Genomic DNA, 23,749 nt, shown 5'->3' with positions numbered 1-23,749 from the left:
TGCGTATGTTAGCCACCATATATGCTAGTCGCTTGCTGCAGCTCCACCTCATACCTTTACTTTACCCATGAGCTTAAATAGTCTTGATCGCGAGGGTGCGAGATTGCTGAGTCCCCCTGGCTCACAGATACTTCCAAAACCAGCTTGCAGGTGCCGATGAGACCGTGCAGGTGACGCAACCAAGCTCAGGAGGAGCTCGATGAAGATCTTGTCCTTTGTGTTGTTTCGTTTTAGTTGATCAGTAGTGGAGCCCAGTTGGGGTCGATCGGGGACCGTGTCGCTTTTGGGGTTCTTCTTTTATTTAGGTTCCGTAGTCGGACCTTGATTGTATTTGTATGATGTAATGCTTTATTCATGCAATTGTGTGAAGTGGCGATTGTAAGCCAACTATGTATCTCTTTTCCTTATTATATTACACGGGTTGCGTGAAGATTACCTCACTTGCGACATATGCCTTCAATGCGATTATGCCTCTAAGTCGTGCCTCGACACGTGGGAGATATAGTCGCATCGAGGGTGTTACATGAAGTTCAACGGTTCCCCTTTCTTCGACCACCGTCGAGGTTCACGCTCTAGGGTTCGCGAAGTCTCAACGAGTTCCCCTCACTCAGGCCACCAGCGAGGTGATGGAGGGTAGGGGAACTCATGTCTCTGTCTCTGGTGTGTTGGAAGGGTTCTTTGGTTAGGTCTTGGTGTCGCGGTAATGTTGTTTCAACAGTGATAGGGGTATTGTCTCAAATAAAAGTCCTTCAATTTGGATCCCATCTTAGTGACGCTCGGTCTAGAATCAATGAGCTTGGGAGTTTCTATTCCTGTCGGTGTTCATGGACAACATGTTGGTTCTTCATACTTTACATCGGTGTAACACTATGGCATCGTCAACGGTATTTTCATGTTTTCCAACAGTTGAGTCTTTGTGGGCAAGATTGTTGCCTGACCGCCGTATCCAATTTGGGAGGCTCCATCGGTGCAATCCTCACCTAATCAATCATCGTGTGAAAAATACATGTTGAGACATCCCACCATTGCCATTGCGCGAGAACCCCCCTCTTCTTGAAGTGGATGCGGCGACACCGACACCAGAAAAGGGAGGTCACGCGGCGATAGCTAATATCGCCCAGTGGAGTGACAGGGGAGGTTGCAGCTAGGCTTTTTATTCTTTCGCTCTAAGTTCCATAATTATAACATTTTTACAAGAAATGTGTGATATACATATTTAGAATATTTTGTATTTTTACGGCATTCAAATATTCTTTTGGTGACATCTTTATGGAACTTGTACAAGTACACTAGCTTGCAAAGGCCCCCGTCATGTGCTGTGAAATTCACTTCTTCTGGATATAAGACAGTACGTACATGTCAAAGAAAACAAAGGGAGAAGGATCCACGATTCCATTCCTTGTCACGATGAAGTACAAAGAACAAGTAAACTAACCTCCGGAAGTCCAAGTGTCTCTCTTATTCTATATTCTCGCAACGAACTAATCCTCCCTCTTTCTTATCAAAGAGAGAAACCGAAAATAAAAACACCCTGAAAGCCAAGCCAGGGCCCTCGGGAGATCTGTGCTTATGCCGCGGCGTGGTCAAAGACCATTTTCGTGGAGGCTAATAAGATCAAGATGATGCGAGCGGAGGGGAAGGCGGCGAGGAGCGCGAACCGATCGTCGCCGTGGAAGAGCAGCTATGTTGCGTACGGCCTGTTGCTCGGCTCCCTGCTTGTGCTCCTCTACCTGATGGTGTCAACGCAGTTCAGCTACAGCCAAAAAGGTATCATGATCAATCCTCCTCTTGTTCTAATTGTCATAGAGGGAATCAACTTTAGGAGCTCAAGGAGCAGGAAAGTTTTATGATCAGTCCTTACAATCTTTATCTTGGTGCTCAAACGCAGCCTTGTTGGACCCAGCGGCAATCGATTCAGCTGAAGCAATCCCTGCAAAGCATCGAAGGAGCCATCCAGGGCAAGGCACGCACGCACGCCGAATCAATATATACCTAGGGATCTTTAGATAATTTTGTGTAGCTAAATCTGCTGAAGTTTTGAAGCTACTGTAGATGATGCGAGCAGAGGAATGGAGGAATTCAGCCAGGAGGAGGAAGAGGAGAAGGCCAAGGCGCACACGGAACCATCAACGCCACGGCGTCAAGGTAAACGTTAGTTGCGTCATAATAATATAAGAGATACCTTGTTGATTAACCAAGAACAAGTCTCGATTTCGACCTTTTCGTCCCCTCTTCTTCAGAGAAACAGGACGAGAGCGAGCAGCAGTGGGCAGGGAGAAATTCGATCGAAGAACAACTAGGTGCCATTTCTGTTTATTGTTGTTGTTTTTGTTCAATTATTAGCAGCCATCGTGTCATCAAATTTTTCTGATGTGTGGTGCCAATCAGGCAACGAAATGAAATCCGACAACTGGGAGGCGAAAAGCCAGGACAAGAACGAGGAGGCAGCCGAATCAAAGGAATTCGGTATGATAATACGTGTGACTGACTTGAATTGCTTTACCCAAACTGTCAAGTTCGATCTGGTGAACATCATCATGTTTGCGTGCGATCGATGTTCAGGCGGAGGAACGGATGACTACAACAATGTGGCCGACGCCAAGCCGATTTGCGACACGTCGTTCGGCAAGTACGACATCTGCGAGCTGGCCGGCGACGCGCGAGCTCAGGGAGGCCCCGGCGCCACCGTCACGCTCGTCTCGCCGCGGGCTCCCCCCAAGGAGTGGCAGATCAAGCCCTACTCCCGCAAGTACCTCGACGGCCTGAAGCAGGTCACGGTGAGGGCCGTCCCAAACTCCCGTGACGCCCCGCAGTGCACGACGCAGCTCAACATCCCGGCGATGGTGATCGAGCTCGGCGGTCTCACCGGCAACTACTGGCACGACTTCACCGACGTCCTCGTCCCGCTCTTCATCGGCGCGCGCCGCTTCAACGGGGAGGTCCAGCTCCTCGTCGTCAACTTCCTGCCCTTCTGGGTGGACAGGTACAAGCGGATCTTCGCCCAGATCTCGCGCCACGACGTCGTGGACTTTGAGAACGACGACGGCGCCGTCCGGTGCTACCCGCACGTCGTCGTGGGCTACGGCAGCCGCAAGGAGTTCACCATCGACCCCTCCCTCGACGAAACCGGCGGGGACTACACCATGGTCGACTTCACCAGGTTCTTGAGGCACGCGTACTCGCTGCCGCGTGACCGGCCGATCAAGCTCGGCGACGTCCGTCCGCCCGGCGGGCGCCGCCGGCGTCCGCGAATGATCATCCTGGAGAGGACGAACAGCCTGAAGATCCTCAACCTCCCGGAGGTCGTCGCGGCGGCGGAGGCGGCGGGGTTCAAGGTGGTCGTCGCCGGGCGCCCGAAGGCCAGCTACGACGAGTTCACGCGGGAGATGAACTCCTTCGACGTCATGGTCGGCGTGCACGGCGCCGGGCTGACAAACTGCGTGTACCTGCCCACGGGGGCCGTGTTCCTGCAGATCGTGCCGTACGGGCGGCTGGAGGAGATCGCCCGGACCGACTTCGGGGACCCGGCCCGCGACATGGGGCTCCGGTACATCGAGTACAGCGTGGCGGCGGAGGAGAGCTCGCTGATGGGCGTGTTCGGGAAGGAGCACCCCATGATCAAGGACCCCGCCGCCATCCACCTGAGCGGGTGGGGGAACGTGGCGGAGTGGTACCTCGGCAAGCAGGACGTGCGGATCGACGTAGAGAGGTTTAGGCCCTCTCTGCTGCGGGCATTGGAGCACCTGCGGTAGAGAGTTTGATTGAACAAAGACGATGACATTCTTTTTTTTCTTTTTTCTTTTCTCTTTGTTAGATTTTGATATAGTTAGAATAGTCTCAATGTACATGGATGATAATTAATATTGTCTTCAATGTACAACAATCATAGTACTATTTTCCATATGATATTACGAAGAACGTTTCTTTTGTTTTGTTAAAAAGCTGATTATATTTTACTTCTTTATTTTGAAAACCAAACATATTAACCAATAAATGTTTACAGGACCCGTCGCGCAGGACAAAACTCCACCGATAAACCACCTGTTTCTTTACTCTTATAAAAAACAAAGTCGGTAATGATGGTGTGTTTGCCATTCTGCAATATAGGCCGTCCGATTTATATCTGATGGATAGGAAGGAAACTATGGCAATTTTGAAAAAAAATACCCACACCCCTTTTCACATTTGTAAATAAGGCTTTCCCTCGTTCAACCTTTTCTCCCAAAAAATAAACAATTTATACAGATGCATCTTGATGTTCCGTGCAACGTATGGGCATCTTGATAGTTAAAAAAAATATAACTTAGCCAATAGATAAATATTTTCAAATAATTTTACAAATTTACTCATATAAGTAAAAAAAACAGTGTACTAATAATTTCTTCATCTAGGGGAGTAAATAATATTTACTTCTAGAATACAACGAGTATGGAATTGTTTCACAGGCCACTTGTCAGAACGGTGGTTCATGGAGTTGACTGGCTGCTAAGAGATTCTTGGACGATTAAGAATCAGCAAAATCACTTAATTAATAGCCAAAATCAGAAGAAAGAAAAATAAGGCCAGTGTACCATTTCATAGCGGATACAGTAGTAACCTTGTTGGAGTCCAAACTGGTGCGCTTGTATTTGTATTCCCGCCTTCTAGGCTGTTTGCCTAGTGGTATTAAGACAGATCAGTCCCAACCAGGACGAGTGCGATTTTAGGGTGATGGTCTACAGGGCACGTGCATAAAGACTTTTCGTTTGTCATCGACAAGGTTGAACCAACTTCAATAGTGGAGCCATAATAACAACACGCCGACGGCTCGTTCTAGCGGTAATAGTAATTGTTTGATGGTCTCGAGACCTCGATGTAACCAACCTACTAATTTGAAGGTTTCCTAATTTGATAGACTAGCCACAATGGGTAGTAATAAACTAGTAACATGCATATGTTAGTAGTCTATATTACTACCTTTAGAGTGGGAAGTAATATATATGTGCTAACATGCAACATTTCAATTATTAGGTTATAGACCCATCTCGCCTTGATACGTGTGATATTACTCATACTACTAGTAATTAGCCATGTTACCACTTTGCTCTTCTTTTTCATTTATTGCTTGTCACATTATTTATTTTATCTAAATATGTGTGATATTAATGCATATGTTACTCCCATTATGGGTAGTCATACTGGAACAATGCAAGAATGAATCAATCTTTTACTCTCTCCGTTTCAAAATATAGTGTGCCCATGTTTTTCGAGGTTTAACTTTGACCATAAATTTAACCAACGAAACCGATTGCGGCGGGTATAATTTTTGCTCTCGGCGCAGTCGGTCTCGCTGGTTAAATTTATGGTCAAAGTTGAAGCACGGAGATCAAAAACACACTATATTTTGGAACGGAGGGAGTATTATATTTGAGGGGCTTTGTACTGATAGACTTCCTAACATATTTGATTTTTTCCGCAAAACAAAAGGCTGATCTGTCTCTCGATGCAGCAGCAACTGTTCCGTCGTCACGTGGTGGGAACTTCTACCACTAATCGAAGAAGAAGTCGCAACTGTAGATCCCATTTTTTAATCAAAGAAGAAGTCGCAACTGTAGATCCTCCAGAAAAAGTCGCCAATGTATAAGCTGATTGATGTACATTAGATGATGCCTCGCGCGTTGCTGCGGAAATTGGTTGCAATATATTTTAATAAGACTAGAATGTGTGAAATCTAAATTTTTAGATTGACAACACATGAATCAAAATAAAAAATGCATATGGCTTATCATATGTGATAAAATATTTATTGAATATAAGTTGAACAATAGAATGATAATTATTTTCTCATGCATGGTTGCATGTTATGGTGGGTTTTATTCCATCTACAATTGTATGGTGATGTGGCATGCTTGCATGTTAAAATAAATAGGTTAGTGGGGATCAATCTCTTAAATATATAGGATGCGGTTGAACTAATCGTGCTTAACTGATAGAATTATTAGGAGGTCCCATTTTTTAAAGAGAATTGTCGTTGTCAACTTTTCTTCCAAGGAGAAACTGTCCTATGCTGCCAGCAACGAGCTACGTGCACGGACATGCTCTCAACAACCAGAATTCATATGATTTTCAACGTAGGAACAAGGGCGGTGCTACAGTGTTGGGCCAGGGGCAATTGACCCCGATGCCATTGGCCCAAACACCGGTACGTATATAAAAGCCCCAGTCTCACATTCACGATGGGCAGCCCAAAAAAGCACCCAGTCTCACATTCATGATGTAACCGTAGTTTTACCTAAAACAAATGTAACCATATTTATTTTGTTATGTTACGTTGGCAACTATGATTTTTCATTTATGTGAGGTTACTGAAAATCATTTTAGGCATGTTAGTTAATGCGACCTACACATTTTTTTAGTCATATATATCATTGCTACTTTTTTAGGATAAATTGGTGCTACTTGTTCGTGTTGACCCGGAGACCTTTTTTTTTTCTGGCTTCACCCCTGTGTAGGAAGCTCACAAAAACCTTGTTTTTTGTCCGCTAGGACGTTCTCAAGAAAGCGGCCTTACAATTGGACTGTGTAGGTCTACAACGCGCAACCATCTATTTTCCACTTAATTTTCTGCCAGAAAATTAACAAGTACCACAAAAAAACTAAAGAACGCTTAATTAAGGTTCAAAGGGCATTTCATGACAATTTAAGTGGCATCTTGAGGTTGTATGCATGTGTTTTGACCTACATTGCATTGTATGTAAATGTGTATCGACCTACATTGCATTTAGTTACACGTGTCGTAGCATTATTTCAAGTATGATTGCTACTAAGCAAAAATACGTATTTACTAGAAAAGAAATTACCGGCATGTATTTTGTGAAACAAGCGGTGTTGATTTGCATGGCTGTGTCAAAATGTTGTTTCTTCTAAAAAGCCAAAATGGTATGGCCATGCCAAAATGGTTATAAACCCATTTGTGCACCTTTTTTCCATTAGATTGCCATTGTGGATATGTTCCTAGCTTGGGATAACCGTAACTTGTTTTCTTTTGGTTGTTTGTGCTTGACCGTTGCTTGGAGTTGTATAGGCTAGTTAAGTTGATACGATCCACGTTGTAATCCATATTAGATTACCAAATTTATTAGAGACTGGACAATTGCTTGTGCGTTGCAACGGGAGTATAAACATTCTAGTAGATTAGCTCATGACGACACGTCCATTATTATATTGATGCGCTAAAATCTTAGCAAGTTCTTGTGTGCAATCGCCAGTATTTACCTGCCATTTTATTATTAAGCACTTATTTGATAAGAATTTAATGACTTATCAAATAAAATGTGTTTTTATTTTGGTAAGTTATTAAAACATGAGACAATTGATTCTATTTTAGGGAGAATGGATGGTAGAAAAATCAGATATGGGAGGAAAAAAATCAAAGAGGAGAAGGAAAGAGTGGAACGTATATAAGGAAGGTTGGACGAAAGAGAGGTAAAATGAGAACCTTTCGTTCTTTTTAAACATATTAGAGAAAGATATACAAAAGGAAATTAACTCTGTAAACCAGAAATTTCATATTTCTATCAAAAAAGTTAAAGAACCTTATAAACAACCTAACATTCTTGCAGGATATTTAGCTTTCCGATTAAAAATAGAGTTTTATTCCGAAAGGAAATAAAAAAGCCATTTAATTAACTAAAAAGGCATATATAAGGAGAGTAAAAGTAAAAATCATGGTCTATGGATATGGATGTAATTTTTATTATTTTTGTGTTGTTTATACTGCCATGGCATGATGGATAGATTGGAAGTTTTCTAAAAAAAGTTAAACACCCCCTCGTGTCTTTGTCCCTCTAAACATTTCTCTTTGTTACCTTTTTCACATATTTTTATTGGCCCACTTATCCCCTTAAACTAAACTATCACCTTGGAGCACCTTACACTACTTCCCATGACACGTCTTGTCAAGAGGGAGCGGATTTCCCACTTGATCGTACCAAGCCTCCGAGGGAGGGAGGCTAATTAAACTGGCTTAATGGCTAGTTTTCATCATTCTCTATATCTTGATTTTTAGGTACCCTACCTACAAGGCAAACTCAAACATAGTATTGTGTCCAAAAATTAGTATTTTTGTCATCTTGGTAAAAAGAAGTATTAATAACATCTCACCTAGATTGCAGTTGTGAATCGATGTGTTATCCCTACCAAGTTATACAACATGATGTGTGTAAATTGTAAAGTTATTTATCTAGTTATGTTTGTTCTAGCGCAATACTTTGTATTCTTCTCTGGCATCTCGATGATAACTTTTGTAAAAAAGAAACAACTTTTGGACTTTGTATGAATAGATTTTTATACTTAAAATAAGGCTGTTATGAACTACTCTCTACTGAAACCATGCAAATAGGCAGCAAGTTCGAATTCCTTCACTAATTTCAAATGGAGCCACCAAGTTAGTACTTCTACAAAATGAGCCAAGGGTTCCAAGGTTTGGATTCAAACCCTTTGACTTATGACACCCGCGATTACAGCTGTGTATCTATAGAGGTATCCATCGATACAGCTGTGTATCTATAGATAGGTAACCATTGATTCTAGTGTTTTTAAAGATGTAGTGGAGCTAGCGATAGCTCAGAACCCCGAGACAGTGGGTACGTACGTATGTTTGAAAAATAACAGAGGGCAGATCCAGCACATGTGTCCTCACTTGCGCTGAGACTTAAAGTGCACCATCCTTGGCACAGAAGGCAGCATGTCCCCGTCCATGGAAACGTTCGTTCTTACAACTAAAATACAAGTTCAATGAGCACGAACACTAAAAACAAAAGAAGTTCGTGCTCACAACAATTTCATTATATTGATAAAAAGAAGTTCAACTTGAAAACTATCTGCCCGCAAAAAAATTGGAATTTTTTTCTTTTCTTTTTTGCGAATAGGAGGATTACACTCGACATCTGCGTCAAGTGATGCACATAGGCATTTTATTAATTAAAGTATAGAAAAAGTACAAAACTCACCTCAGGTACACAAGTAGAATCGAATCATAAAACAAAAAGGCACAACCGGCAAAAATATGACAAGATGCCTAAACACATATCTTATTACTGGATTGTCATCCAAACCGGTTGTACATATCCCGTGCTACCATCTCCTCGTAGTTGCACCCAAATGTCATACGCTCCCGGACTTCCACATGGCTAAGTAATGACCACGTACGGATCCATGCGATGCGTAGGAGTGCTAGGATCCGTACGGCTAAAAAGATTCATGACGAAGTATGAAAGGAATCTTTTAGAATAGCAGAGGTCTGAAAGACTTGGCTAAAAGAAGGTTTCTTGCAGAGGCGTCTATCGAGCATAGGTTGGATTTTATCGCATTGTCGGAAACTGGTAGAGACAATTTTTCGCCACAATTTCTAAATACTTTATCGGGAGGTATTGATTTTGACTCGCATTGTCTGCCACCGAGAGGGAGATCGGGTGGGATCTTGCTCGGAGTTAGATGTGATTCGCTCGAAGTCTGAAGTGTGGTGATGGGAGACTTTGCAGTTAAGTTTCGGGTGCGGTCGAAGGCCGATGGGTTTAATTGGGCTCTGGTGGCGGTATATGGTGCCGCACAGCCCGAACTCAAACCTGAGTTCTTGGCTGATCTGGTTAGGATTTGCGGCTCTGAGCAGCATCCAATCCTGGTGGGGGCGATTTCAACATCATCAGAAGACGTGAGGAGAAGAACGATGATAGCTTTGATGGGAGATGGTCGTTCATGTTTAATATCATCATTGAAAGTTTGGATCTGAGAAAGATAGAGCTTTCGGGGCAAAAGTTCACCTGGGCTAACGCGTTGCCAAATCCGACGTTTGAAAAGTTGGATTGAGTACTGGCTAGCATCGAATGGGAACAGAAGTTTCCCTTTGTAACAGTTCAGGCACTTTCCCGCGGTATTTCTGACCACACGCCTTTATTTCTAGACTCTGGTGAGGCCACCCACTTGGGAAACAAGAACTCGTTTTCGTTCGAGCTTGCTTGGTTTGAACGAGATGGCTTCTTTGATCTCGTAGCCAGAGAATGGGCTAAGGATGCAGGAGGTAGGACTGCGCTTGAGCGTTGGCAGAATAAGATCAGGCACTTGAGAAGTTTCCTACGTGGGTGGGCTAAGCATCTTAGTGGGATTTATAAGGTCAAAAAGGAACGGCTCCTTGCCCTTATTCAGTCCCTGGATGTAAAAGCAGAAACCACAGTTCTGCCGGCCTCAGAGCTTCATGCCAAGCTTGACGCAGAGATGAGATTGAAAGAGCTTCTTCATGAAGAGGAATTAAAGTGGGCGCTGCGGGCCAAGGTCCAACGAGTAGTCCAAGGGGACGCGAACACTCAATTCTTTCACATGATCGCTAATGGCAAACATAGAAAGAAGAGGATTTTTTAGCTTGAACAAGATGAAGGAACGGTTTTAGGACAGGAGAACCTAAAATTATACATTACCGAGTATTACAAGCAGTTTTTTGGGCCTCCAAAGGATAACTATGTTTCTCTGGATGAGTCTAGGATTGAGGATGTTCCTCAACTTACTGTTGTTGAGAATGATATTCTGGCTGCTCCTTTTTCTGAGAAAGAGGTGTTTGAGGCCATATGTAGATAAAAAACAATAAAGCTCCCGGCCCGGATGGATTCCCGGCCGAGTTCTATAAGTAGTGCTGGCAAATTATTAAGGGGGATTTGTTGCCGTTGTTTCATGATTTATTCACTGGACACCTTCAGCTTTTTCAACTGAATTTTGGGACGATAACCCTGCTTCCTAAGAAAATAGAGGCTGTGAGAATTGAGCAATTCAGGCCCATCTGTCTTCTTAATGTTAGTTTAATTTTTTTACCAAGGTCGGAACTAATAGGCTCACGCAGATTGCGCATTCTGTAGTGCAGCATACCCAAACTTCTTTCATGCCGGACAGGAACATCCTAGAAGGGGTTGTGGTCCTTCATGAAATGCTCCACGAGATCCACATGAAAAAACTAGATGGAGTTGTTTTCAAGGTGGATTTCGAGAAAGCGTACGATAAAGTCAAATGGCCTTTCCTTCAACAGGCCTTACGCATGAAGGGTTTTGATGAAGCCCGGCGACGCCAGGTACAATCTTTCACGCAAAAAGGGAGTGTTGGAATTAAAATGAATGATGACATAGGTCATTATTTCCAGACACACAAGGGCCTGATACATGGTGATCCAATGTCTCCTATTCTGTTCAACATTGTGGTTGATATGTTGGCAATTCTGATAGGCAGGGCAAAGGAGGCCGGTCAGGTGTGTGGCTTGGTGCCTCATCTAGTTGGTGGAGGTGTGTCCATCCTTCAGTACGCTGATGATACGATCATCTTTATGGAGCACGACTTGGCAAAAGCGAGAAATATGAAGCTGGTGGTATGCTTATTTGAACAATTGACCGGATTGAAGATTAGCTTTCATAAAAGCGAGTTGTTCTGTTTTGGTAGAGCCAAGGAGGAACAAGAGGCTTAGAGGCAATTGTTTGGATGTGAATTGGGGACATTACCTTTCTCGTACTTAGGTATACCCATTCACCATCGTAAGCTGACAAACAGAGAATGAGAGTGTATCGATGATCGGTTTGAGAAGAAACTGAGTTGCTGGAAGGGCAAACTCATGTCATATGGAGGCAGATTGATTCTTATTAATTCGGTGCTCACGAGTATGCCAATGTTTCTCTTATCTTTTTCGAAGTCCCAGTTGGTGTTAGGAAAAGGCTGGACTTCTATCGATCCCGATTCTTCTGGCAAAGTGATGAACTAAAGAGAAAATACAGACTGGCCAAATGGGATATCATCTGTCGACCAAAGGACCAGGGGGGCTTGGTATTGAGAATCTTGAAGTCAAAAACAGATGTCTTCTCAGTAAGTGGCTGTATAAATTATCAGTTGAGACTGAGGCCACGTGGGCGCAGATTCTATGTAGTAAGTAGTGCAGTCCAAGACTTTGTCCCAAGTGACAGTGAGAGCGACTGACTCACCTTTTTGGAAGGGACTTATGAGAGTCAAAGCAGCCTTCTTTAATAGGACAAATTTTATAGTCGGCAATGGCACCACCACTCGCTTCTCGGAGGATACTTGGCTTGGTGAAACGCCGGTGGCGCTTCATTATCCGTCCCTGTATAGTATTGTTCAACGACGTGATGCTTTTGTTGCAACGATTTTGCATTCCATTCCCCTTAATATTCAGTTTAGGAGGACGCTTGTTGGCAACCGGTGGGAAGCGTGGCTCCATTTGGTGAGTAGAGCGATGGAGGTTCAGCTATCTCATCAGTCCGATCAGTTGTGCTGGAAACTTACTAGGCCTGGAGAGTTCATAGTTAAATCGATGTATATCGATGTCATTAACTCTAGTGCCATTCCTAGTTCCAAATATGTTTGGAAAGTCAAAGTTCCTTTGAAAATTAAAGTGTTTATGTGGTTTGTACATAAACAAGTCATTCTAACAAAGGATAACTTGGTAAAGCGCAACTGGACAGGATCTACTAGGTGTAGTTTCTGTGATCGGGATGAAACTATCAAGCACTTATTCTTTGGTTGCCCGTTGGCCAAAGTGTTGTGGCACACGGTGCACATTGCCTTTAACATTTCTCCTCTGAATTCTGTCAGTACGTTATTTGGAATGTGGCTTGTTGGGATAGAGTCCGAAACAGCTAGACACATTCGTGTAGGAGTATGTGCTTTGTTGTGGGCAATTTGGAACTGCAGAAATGATTTGGCTTTTAACAGATGAACAAATATTCATTTTTTGCAGGTTATTTTCCGAGCCACTGCGCTGATCCGTATGTGGTCGTTGCTCACACCGACGGAGGCCAGGGAGCGTTTGATTACTGGATCTATCCGCTGGGAGATGGTAACTCGGGATATCTTCAACCGGTTTGGCTGGCGGTCATGTAATAGGATAGGCGATTAGTTTACCTATCTTTGTTATGCTAGCCGGTTGTGGCCTCTTGGCATTTGTGTTTGGCGTTGTGGCTCTCCGTGAGCTTGCCGTTATTTTGATTTCAGATTGTAAAACCTTGTTCAACCTCTTTATTTATCTATAAAGGTGGCCGTATGCATCGTTTTGATGCAGAGGCCGGGGAGTCCCCCCTTTAAAAAATGAAGATAACTTACAAAATGTTTGTGACATTGGTTTGGTTAAAAATAGCGTCACTCCAACAGTTCCTAATATTCCAAAGTAATGCACAAACTCCCACACAATTTTGTGTTGCTGTATTAGGCTCAACCCCAATTAACCCGTTGTCGAATAAATTAGACATGGTACTAGGTGGAAAGACATTAAAGGACACATGAACAAATTGAAGTGTTATTTTCTGTTGTGATCTTCATTTATTTATTTTTCTGAAAGTACTCATCAAATAGTTATCAAATTGTAGAATTGCATGGAATATTATCGACCAATGCATTGAGAGGAAAACTGCATTTTCTTCAGGGACTCATTGACGAATTAACTCATCCACCCGCTTGTAACAAATAACCATCCACATGCACGCCGGATCCCGCAAAACTAAAAGTTGACATCACTAAATGGTTTGCTCAGGATGGCAATCGAAGCAAATACATTTGAGGACGGAAATTTATGATTTTAGAGCATGGCAATCCTCAACTTTTCATGTTGATATAGCATGGCAATTCTCTTTGGCCAACATGGCAAATTGTGAGCATGACAATGTCACCATTTTATTTTTAGGCTAGCAATTCTCCATGCTCCAATCATCACAAATCCCCAAAAACATATGGCAATTACTGTGCTGCAGCATGTAATTTTTCGGACAATCTTTTAATACAACATGATAGTTTTACTTTAGAACATGACTAGTCCTTATGTAACAACACAAAAAATTATTTATTTTTGCATAGCAATTCTGAAGTGTTCAGTGGGAGTGATATTTTTTGAGCGAATGAAAACCTTCGTTCGTTCCTACCTAGTTGGGGGGGGTGATAGTTTGCTCATAAAACTGCCTTGAGGGAACATCATCGCATTACTGGGGTCCAAAAAACCATAAGCTAACAAGCCATCGGGTTCCACACTCACTACCGAGTAGCATCACTCAAAACCATGATTCGGAATATTCTGTAAGACAAAAAAGGGGTCAATTAGGAGAGGAGATATGTATTTATCTAAGAGCCTAAGGCCATATATTAAGTATCACATGTCCCTACAAACCCACCCTTACAAAAAAAGAAATTACATTAAAATTCTTTGGGTGCCAAAGTCTTCTTCCTCATGCATTCATTGGCATTGTGCTATGAGCGTAGCTCAATGCTACTTGTGAGCCTCGGCCTTAATGGAGCCAACTACTTCCAACCCAAAAGCTTGTAAAAGCATCGGGTTAAGTCATAAATGTTGACCGAGAGACACCGGCAATTGCAATCTGCGAAGCAAATCGTCGCTCGACATAGAAAACATCAAAAAGGACATGTAGAAACCCCCAAGACAACGAAAGTCGGCCGAATCCAGACAGATCCACCAACAACAAAACCTATCGGACCCCGGAAGGCCCGCCGGAGACATAGCTCCACACTCCCTCCATCGAAAATGGTAAGCACACCACGCACCGATACCCTCTTCTCTAGTGACCTAGCCAGGGTGGGCCGCTGTTGAAGATCGCCATGTTAAAACGCCACCATCGAGCATCGCTTGTGGAAGAACACACCACAGCCATTGATAATAACCCACAAGTGTTGGGGTTCAATTGTATATCTTTTCAATAAGTAGAGTCTTGAGCCCGGGAAGGAGCAGAAGGAGTTGGTTGATGGAAAATAGCAAGGCATCACTATAAAATTTGCAAAGATAGCTTGGTTGTATGTTTGGTCAAGAGAGCAATTGCAAGAATATAATTTCCAACAAAAGTATATAGGTGTAGCAAGTGGTGCGATCCTTAATTGTGCTAAGGACATGCTAGTTGTGGAACTTATATGGATCAAATTGTTCTCGAGGAGTGCGAAAAAACTCACCTAGTTCCATTGATATTGCCTTGATAAGTGTTGTGCGATGGGGCCTAGAATTGTGTGTTGTTCTTACGTGACCAAAATACATACTTATTATTATACCCCTCATGGAAGCATCTACAAACTAGAGAATAAGTAAGATAACATCTAACCAATGCATTAAACTTTGGGGTCCCCAGTTACTCATTATACAATAGTTCACAAACTCAGGCAAACCATCTTAAGCAAATTTATCACATAATTCTCTCCTTAGTCCCATAAAGGTGAAATGATATGAAATTGAAGTTTTCACATCATCATTATAGAATTATGAAACAACATAATATCATAACATTGAACTATACTTGATTTCACATGGTCACTAGCAACAAGGTTTCTCCCAAGTCCACAAGAACGTAATAGACTACTTGCAAGACATCATATGTGTTGGAAATATGCCCTATAGGCAATAATATTGTATTATATATTTCCAGATTCATAATTAAGAGCACTATTCAAGAATTCATATGATTAATTAGTTAATGGGCCAGTTAATTGCTACTTGTAGGGTGACCGATTCGAATAGCACCTATTCATCGTGTTAACTTGTCAGGACTACCAATTGGCCAGTTAGACCGATTAATCAGTTGTTAGGCATCGTTGCTGATCCATTAACTTGTGGGAAAACAAAGCCCTCCCATCCCCTTCTTGCTCCTCAATAGCTAGGGTTTGACTGGCCAGTAGAATATTTTGGTATATTACATAGTTGAGAGCATGAGAGTATGGTATAATACATAAAAAATAGATATATGTTGGCAATTCCTGTTTAATCTACCAATTAATGGTCGACCAGTTAATCTAGTTAATAGGCCGATTCACCGATTAATCACTACTCCCAAGCCGACCGAGAAACTACCAGTTACCGATTTCCTGAACAATGATTAAGAGTTTATATTCTATGCTATAACTGCTATGATCTTGGAATATGTGATTTAGTGCAAAACTCATTTGCACGTGTGGAATAATAAATGGTAGAAATATGATTCTTAGTCTCTCCTCAAGGACTAGCTCAAGTGTTGTTGGTGATCATGTCTTTTTGATCTTATGATATTGTTAAGTGTAATGATAGTCCTAAAGCAACTTTGAGAGTATGACGTTAGAAGAATGATCAGATTGAATCAACCCAAACTGTTTTGTTATACTTTGAGATACAATCGTCAGAAGTTAATTGCTATAACACTGAGAGTTAGCTTGTGATTTACTTCCTTAGACCATGAGAGTATCATAGTCACTTATTACCGTATGATGAACCTTTGGGTTGCTCAAACGTCATATGTAACATGGTGATCATAATGACAACTTACAGGTTCATCAGAGAGTTTGACAAGGGACTAGATAGCTCAAGAGTGGGATTTGCTCCTCCGATGATGGAGAGATATTCTTAGGGCCCTATAGGTGTGACGGCATCCATCATCATCTAGACAGACACAAGAAACTAGGTCATGGGGATGCCGGAACATGTCAACAAGAAACAAGAGCAAAGCCGATAACGTGGAGACCAGTATAGTGAGCATGTGTATGACTCAGGAGGATACTGATATATCTCACCTTGGGTTTTGTAAAGTATCATGTAGTAAAGGTAATAGCACATGATAACCAAAGATTCACTTGAATGTCATTCATGTGCCCATAGAGATCTATATGGGCGTCCATGGTTCTACTATTAGTCATTGAACGAAGGGGTTTTGTTCATGTCTATGTTTTACCGAACCTACAGGGTCATAAGCTTAAGGTTATCACGATATGATAAGTGTTAGTAGGACAGGAGTAATGATAAAATATTTATGAAATAGTTTCATTAATACTCTAAATAATATTGAGAGGAACCAAAAGCGTTTCAGGGTCACCAGAAGGGTTTCGGGGTTTACCGGGCAATATCGAGTAATACCGATAAATGATATATAGGTGGAAAATGTTTCTAAAGATGTTAAATTAAAAAAATGAAAGGCTCTAATAATAGTTAGGAGGCTTTTATATTTAATTAAATATCAACATGCCTTAAAGGCCAAGAGGTGGAAAGAATATTGGCCATTTGGGCCCAATAGGGAGGCGACCCCTTTCTTATGGAGAAGGAAGGGGGAGGCCGAATTGGAGGGGGTTTTCCCCTCCTTGGCCGGTGCAAGGGGTAAGGGTAACCTCCCCCATTGTGGCGGCCCTCCCCTCTCCTCCAACCTATATATACTACATGATTTTGGCCTTTGGACATACAAGTTTTGGGAGCCTCCTCTAGTTCTCTAGTTCTAGTTCTAGTTGATCCAATTAGAGATAGATCTAGATCCTCTCCAATCCTCATAATTAGTTGCCTAGTGTGGTTCTAATCTCCTCTCTCTAATTTTCCAGTGATGATTAGATCTAGACGGCAAAGCGTTTGCCGGATCGTGAAGACCATACGCTTGCAAACTGTGGAGAGGTCGTGCTTTCGGCCTTCCGTTCGAGGGATCATTGATGAACGGTTCGAGGGACCTCAAGTACGATATGCACCGACTCACCTTCTTCCACTACAACTCGGAGTTGGTAATGATCCAATCCAAACCACATGTTCATAGTTTTCCTGGTTGATCGTAGGGCATTTTTTTCTACAACGTTACCCAACAATGGTATCATGAGCGGTTCTATGAGTATATGCAGATTTTGATCTAGATCACATGTGGATGTAGGGTTTGATGTTCTTTCTATGCTTACCTCGAGTGTTGCTTCGGTTCAGTTCATTGACAGCATGATGTAGCTCCATACAAAGTTCTGACAATCGATCGGCTCCGGCTATCGACTATCTGCTAACATTTCTTTGTGCTTTATCATAGTCAACAATAGTGAACCGTCACAAACACGAGAGAGTGATGAAGATGTTTGATCTTCTAGGGCCGGGCATACGTATTTAATAACTTTAGTGTGGGGCCAGAGATTTTTAATTAAGTCTCGTCCCTCACACACCTCGAAAGTTAATCTAGCAACAAGAATTATGGCATTGAAGGTGGGCATAGGTAGCTAGAGTTATCCAGAAAGCCTAGAAGCCACGTAATTAAAATTTTCTAAAACAATTAGAGGATGTCTAACTTGGTTTTGCAGGTTGCATGTGATGTGGTATAGCCTTCGTCATGATAATAAGTTTATGTATGCGATGGTTATATGTTGTAATGTTAAGTGGCCTATGATGACCCACAAGTATAGGGGATCTATGGTAGTCCTTTTGATAAGTAGCAGTGTCGAACCCAACGAGGAGCAGAAGGAAATGACAAGCGGTTTTCAGCAAGGTATTCTCTGCAAGCACTGAAATTATTGGTAACAGATAGTTGTGTGATAAGATAATTCATAACGGGTAACAAGTAACAAAAGTAACTAAGGTGCAACAAGGTGGCCCAATCCTTTTTGTAGCAAAGGACAAGCCTGGACGAACTCTTATATAAAGCAAAGCGCTCCCGAGGACACTTGGGAATTGTTGTCAAGCTAGTTTTCATCATGCTCATATGATTTGCGTTCGTTACTTTAATAATTTGATATGTGGGTGGACCGGTGCTTGGGTGCTGCCCTTCCTTGGACAGGTCTCCCACTTATGATTAACCCCTCTCGCAAGCATCTGCAACTACGAAAGAAGAATTACGATAAATCTAACCATATCATGAAACATATGGATCCAAATCAGCCCCTTACGAAGCAACGCATAAACTAGGGTTTAAGCTTCTGTCACTCTAGCAACCCATCATCTACTTATTACTTCCCAATGCCTTCCCCTAGGCCCAAATCATGGTGAAGTGTCATGTAATCGACGTTCACACTACATCACTAGAGGAGAGAAAACATACATCTCATCAAAATATCGAACGAATACCAAATTCACATGATTACTTATAACAAGACTTCTCCCAAGTCCCCAGGAACAAAAATAACTACTCACAAAGCATATTCATGTTCATAATCAGAGGAGTATTAATTATCATTAAGGATCTGAACATATGATCTTCCACCAAATAAACCAACTAGCATCAACTACAAGGAGTAATCAACACTACTAGCAACCCACAGGTACCAATATGAGGTTTTGAGACAAAGATCGAATACAAGAGATGAACTAGGGTTTGAGAGGAGATGGTGCTGGTGAAGATGTTGATGGAGATTAACCCCCTCTCAATGAGAGGATCATTGGTGATGACGATGGCTTCGATTTCCCCCTCTCGAAGGGAAGTTTCCCCGGCAAAACAGCTCGGCCGGAGCCCTAGATTGGTTCTGCCCAAGTTCCACCTCGAGATGCCGGCGCTTCGCCCCAAAAGCTTCTTTCTGATTTTTCCTGGTCAAAACACGCCATATAGCAGAAGATGGGCATCAGGGGCCTGCCAGGGGGCTGCTACTGCTACCTCTTGAGAATGCGTTGGTTTTCCCTTGAAGAGAAAAGGGTGATGCAGCAAAGTAGCCTAAGTATTTCCCTCAGTTTTTGAGAACCAAGGTATCAATCCAGTAGGAGACTACTGATACGTCTCCAACGTATCTATAATTTTTGATTGTTCCATGCTATTATATTACCCGTTTTGGATGTTTATGGGCTTTATTATACACTTTTATATTATTTTTGGGACTAACCTATTAACCGGAGGCCCAGCCCAAATTGTTGTTTTCTTGCCTATTTTAGTGTTTCGAAGAAAAGGAATATCAAACGGAGTCCAAACGGAATGAAACCTTCGGGAGAGTTATTTTTGGAACGGAAGCAATCCAGGAGACTTGGAGTAGACGTCAGGGAAGCTTCGAGGAAGCCACGAGGCAGGGAGGCGCGCCCTACCCCCTGGGCATGCCCCCACCCTTGTGGTCCCCTCGTGGCTCCCCTAACCGACTTCTTTCTCCTATATATGTCCATATACCCTAAAAACATCGAGGAGCAGAATAGATCGGGAGTTCCGCCACCAGAAGCCTCTGTAGCCACCGAAAACCAATCTAGACCCGTTCCGGCACCCTGTCGGAGGGGGGATCCCTCACCGGTGGCCATCTTCATCATCCTGGTGCTCTCCATGATGAGGAGGGAGTAGTTCACCCTCAGAGCTGAGGGTATGTACTAGTAGCTATGTGTTTGATCTCTCTCTCTCTCTCGTGTTCTTAATGTATCGCGAGCTTTGCTATTATAGTTGGATCTTATGATGTTTCTCCCCCTCTACTCTCTTGTAATGGATTTAGTTTTCCCTTTGAAGTTATCTTATTGAATTGAGTCTTTAAGGATTTGAGAACACTTGATGTATGTCTTGCATGTGCTTATCTATGGTGACAATGGGATATCACGTGATCCACTTGATGTATGTTTTGGCGATCAACTTGCGAGTTCCGTGACCTCGTGAACTTATGCATAGGGGTTGGCACACGTTTTTGTCTTGACTCTCCGGTAGAAACTTTGGGGCACTCTTTGAAGTACTTTGTGTTGGTTGAATAGATGAATCTAAGATTGTGTGATGCATATCGTATAATCATACCCACTGATACTTGAGGTGACATTGGAGTATCTAGGTGACATTAGGGTTTTGGTTGATTTGTATCTTAAGGTGTTATTCTAGTACGAACTCTATGATAGATCAAACAGAAAGAATAGCTTCATGTTATTTTACTACAGACTATTGAATAGATCGATGAGAAAGGATAACTTTGAGGTGGTTTCGTACCATACCATAAGCTCTTCGTTTGTTTTCTGTTATTAGTGACTTTGGAGTGACTCTTTGTTGCTTGTTGAGGGATAGTTATATGATCCAATTATGTTATTATTGTTGAGAGAACTTGCACTAGTGAAAGTATGAACCCTAGGCCTTGTTTCCTAGCATTGCAATACCGTTTGTGCTCACTTTTTATCATTAGTTACCTTGCTGCTTTTATATTTTCAGATTACAAAAACCTATATCTACCTTCCATATTGCACTTGTATCACCATCTCTTTGCCTAACTAGTGCACCTATACAATTTATCATTGTGTTGGGTGTGTTGGGGACACAAGAGACTCTTTGTTATTTGGTTGTAGGATTGATTGAGAGAGACCATCTTCATCCTACGCCTCCCATGGATTGATAAACCTTAGGTCATCCACTTGAGGGAAATTTGCTACTGTCCTACAAACCTCTGCACTTGGAGGCCCAACAACGTCTACAAGAAGAAGGTTGTGTAGTAGACATCAAGCTCTTTTCTGGCGCCGTTGCCGCGGAGGTTAGCGCTTGAAGGTATATCTATAGATCTTGCAATCGAATCTTTTAGTTTCTTGTTTTATCACTAGTTTAGTCTATAAAAAGAAAATTACAAAAAATGGAATTAAGGGTACCTCATATGCTTCATCTTTTTAATATCTTTCATGAACATACGGATTCCGATAATTGTGCCAAAATGTTAGAAGAAGAATGTATTAAAATGTTCGGCACTAAATCTTTGGATGATGAGCATGATTGCAATGTTGTTAGTATGAATTCTTTGAATACCCATGATGCTAATGATATGCAAAGCCACAAGCTTGGGGATGCTATGTTTGATGAAGATGATCTTTTTTGTCTCCCAAGTTTTGATGAGCAAATTTATTATGATGATAGCATGCCTCCTATTTATGATGATTATAATTGTGAAAGTGGATTTGGAGAGGTCATGACTTTATTTAGTAATGATTCCACTATCTTGGAAGAGGTTTCAATTGATTATGATGAGAACAAAGGTGCTACTTATGATGATTATTGTGATGACACATATGCTATGAAAAGTAGTGATGATTATATTTATAAAACTTGTCATGATTATGATTACCCTTTTTCTGAACTTTATTCTTTCAACATGGAAACAATTTATAGTATTCGAGTCTCTTATGATATTCCCACTATTCCGAATGAGAAGAATTTTGCTTATGTGGAGAGTAATAAAATTTCTATGCTTGTAGATCATGAAAAGAATGCTTTATGTGATAGTTATATTGTTGAATTTATTCATCAAGCTACTGAAAATTATTATGAGGGAGGAATATATGCTTGTAGGAATTGCAATAATATCAAGTTTCCTCTCTATGTGCCTAAAGTTTTGAAGTTATGCTTGTTTTACCTTCCTATGCAAGTTGATTCTTGTTCCCACAAGTTGTTTGCTCACAAAATGCCTATGCATAGGAAGTGGGTTAGACTTAAATGTGCTAGTCATATTCTTCATGATGCTCTCTTTATGTTTCAATTTTTATCCTTTATGTGAGCATCATTGAAATCATCATGCCTAGCTAGGGGCGTTAAACGATAGCGCTTGTTGAGAGGCAACCCAATTTTATTTTTGTTCTTTGCTTTTTGCTCCTGTTTATTAATAATTAATTAATCTAGACTCTGTTATTATTGAGTTTGTATGCTTTTAATTAGTGTTTGTGCCAAGTAGAACCTTTGGGAAGACTTGGGGAAAGTCTTTGCGATCTTGCTGTAAAAAACAGAAACTTTAGCGATTACGAGAATTGCTGCCATTTTTTATTGGAGAGTGCTATTTAGTTAATTATTTTTGCAGATGATTAATAGATAAATTCCTCGCGTCCAGAAACTTATTTTAGAATTTTTGGAGTTCCAGAAGTATACGTTTGATCCAGATTACTACAGACTGTTCTTTTTTTGACAGATTTTGTTTTCTATGTGTTGTTTGCTTATTTTGATGAATCTATGAGTAGTATCGGAGTGTATGAACCATAGATAAGTTGGAATACAGTATATATTACACCAATATGAATTTATAATGAGTTCCTAACAGTACCTAAGTGGTGATTTATTTTCTTATACTAACGGAGCTTACGAGTTTTCTGTTAAGTTTTGTGTTGTGAAGTTTTCAAGTTTTGGGTAAAGATTCGATGGACTATGGAATAAGGAGTGGCAAGAGCCTAAGCTTGGGGATTCCAAAGGAACCCCAAGGTAATATTCAAGGACAACCAAGATCCTAAGCTTGGGGATGCCCCGGATGGCATCCCCTCCTTCGTCTTTGTTCATCGGTAACTTTACTTGTAGCTATATTTTTATTCGCCACATGATATGTGTTTTGCTTGGAGAGCCATTTTATTTTGTTTTGTTTTGCTTGTTGTTTGAATAATATCCCAAGATCTGAAATTCTTAAATGTTAGAGAGTCTTCATATAGTTGCATAATTATTCGACTACTCATTGATCTTCACTTATATCTTTTGGAGTAGTTTGTCATTTGCTCTAGTGCTTCACTTATATCTTCTTAGAGAATGGTGGTGGTTTTATTTTGAAGAAATTGTTGAACTCTCATGCTTCACTTATATTATTTTAAGAGTCTTTAGAACAGCATGGTAATTTGCTTTGGTTATGAAACTAGTCCTAATATGATGGGCATCCAAGATGGGTATAATAAATTTTTTCATATAAAGTGCATTGAATACTATGAGAAGTTTGATACTTGATGATTGTTTTGAGATATGGAGATGGTGATATTAGAGTCATGCTAGGTGAGTAGTTGTTAATTTGAGAAATACTTGTGTTGAAGTTTGTGATTCCCGTAGCATGCATGTATGGTGAACCGTTATGTGATGAAGTTGGAGCATGATTTATTTATTGATTGCCTTCCTTATGAGTGCCGGTCAGGGACGAGCGATGGTATTTTCCTACCAATCTATCCCCCTAGGAGCATGCGTGTAGTACTTTGTTTCGATAACTAATAGATTTTTGCAATAACTATGTGAGTTCTTTATGACTAATGTTGAGTCCATGGATTATACTCACCCTCACCCTTCCACCATTGCTAGCCTCTCTAGTATCGCGCAACTTTCGCCAGTAT

General features: G+C 41.5%; 1 protein-coding gene across 2 annotated transcripts; it reads left to right on the top strand.

Annotated features, from left to right (window-relative positions):
- Positions 1-1,386: 1,386 nt before the first annotated feature.
- LOC119332677 (beta-1,2-xylosyltransferase XYXT1-like) lies at positions 1,387-3,903 on the top strand. 2 transcript variants are annotated; one of them, XM_037605834.1, is made up of 6 exons: positions 1,387-1,767; positions 1,889-1,963; positions 2,044-2,145; positions 2,241-2,300; positions 2,389-2,466; positions 2,563-3,903. In XM_037605834.1, the coding sequence occupies exons 1-6, from the start codon at positions 1,620-1,622 to the stop codon at positions 3,750-3,752; spliced, it is 1,653 nt and encodes a 550-aa protein (XP_037461731.1). In that variant the 5' UTR covers positions 1,387-1,619; the 3' UTR covers positions 3,753-3,903. The 2 variants fall into 2 exon arrangements, with proteins under 2 accessions (XP_037461731.1, XP_037461732.1); XM_037605835.1 differs by having other exon boundaries at positions 1,389-1,767; positions 2,053-2,145.
- Positions 3,904-23,749: the final 19,846 nt, after the last annotated feature.

Source organism: Triticum dicoccoides, chromosome 7A (assembly GCF_002162155.2).
Source record: "Triticum dicoccoides isolate Atlit2015 ecotype Zavitan chromosome 7A, WEW_v2.0, whole genome shotgun sequence".
Classification (NCBI taxonomy): domain Eukaryota; kingdom Viridiplantae; phylum Streptophyta; class Magnoliopsida; order Poales; family Poaceae; genus Triticum; species Triticum dicoccoides.
The sequence above is the reverse complement of the archived record's forward strand: the minus strand, read 5'-3'. Positions and strand labels throughout refer to the sequence as shown.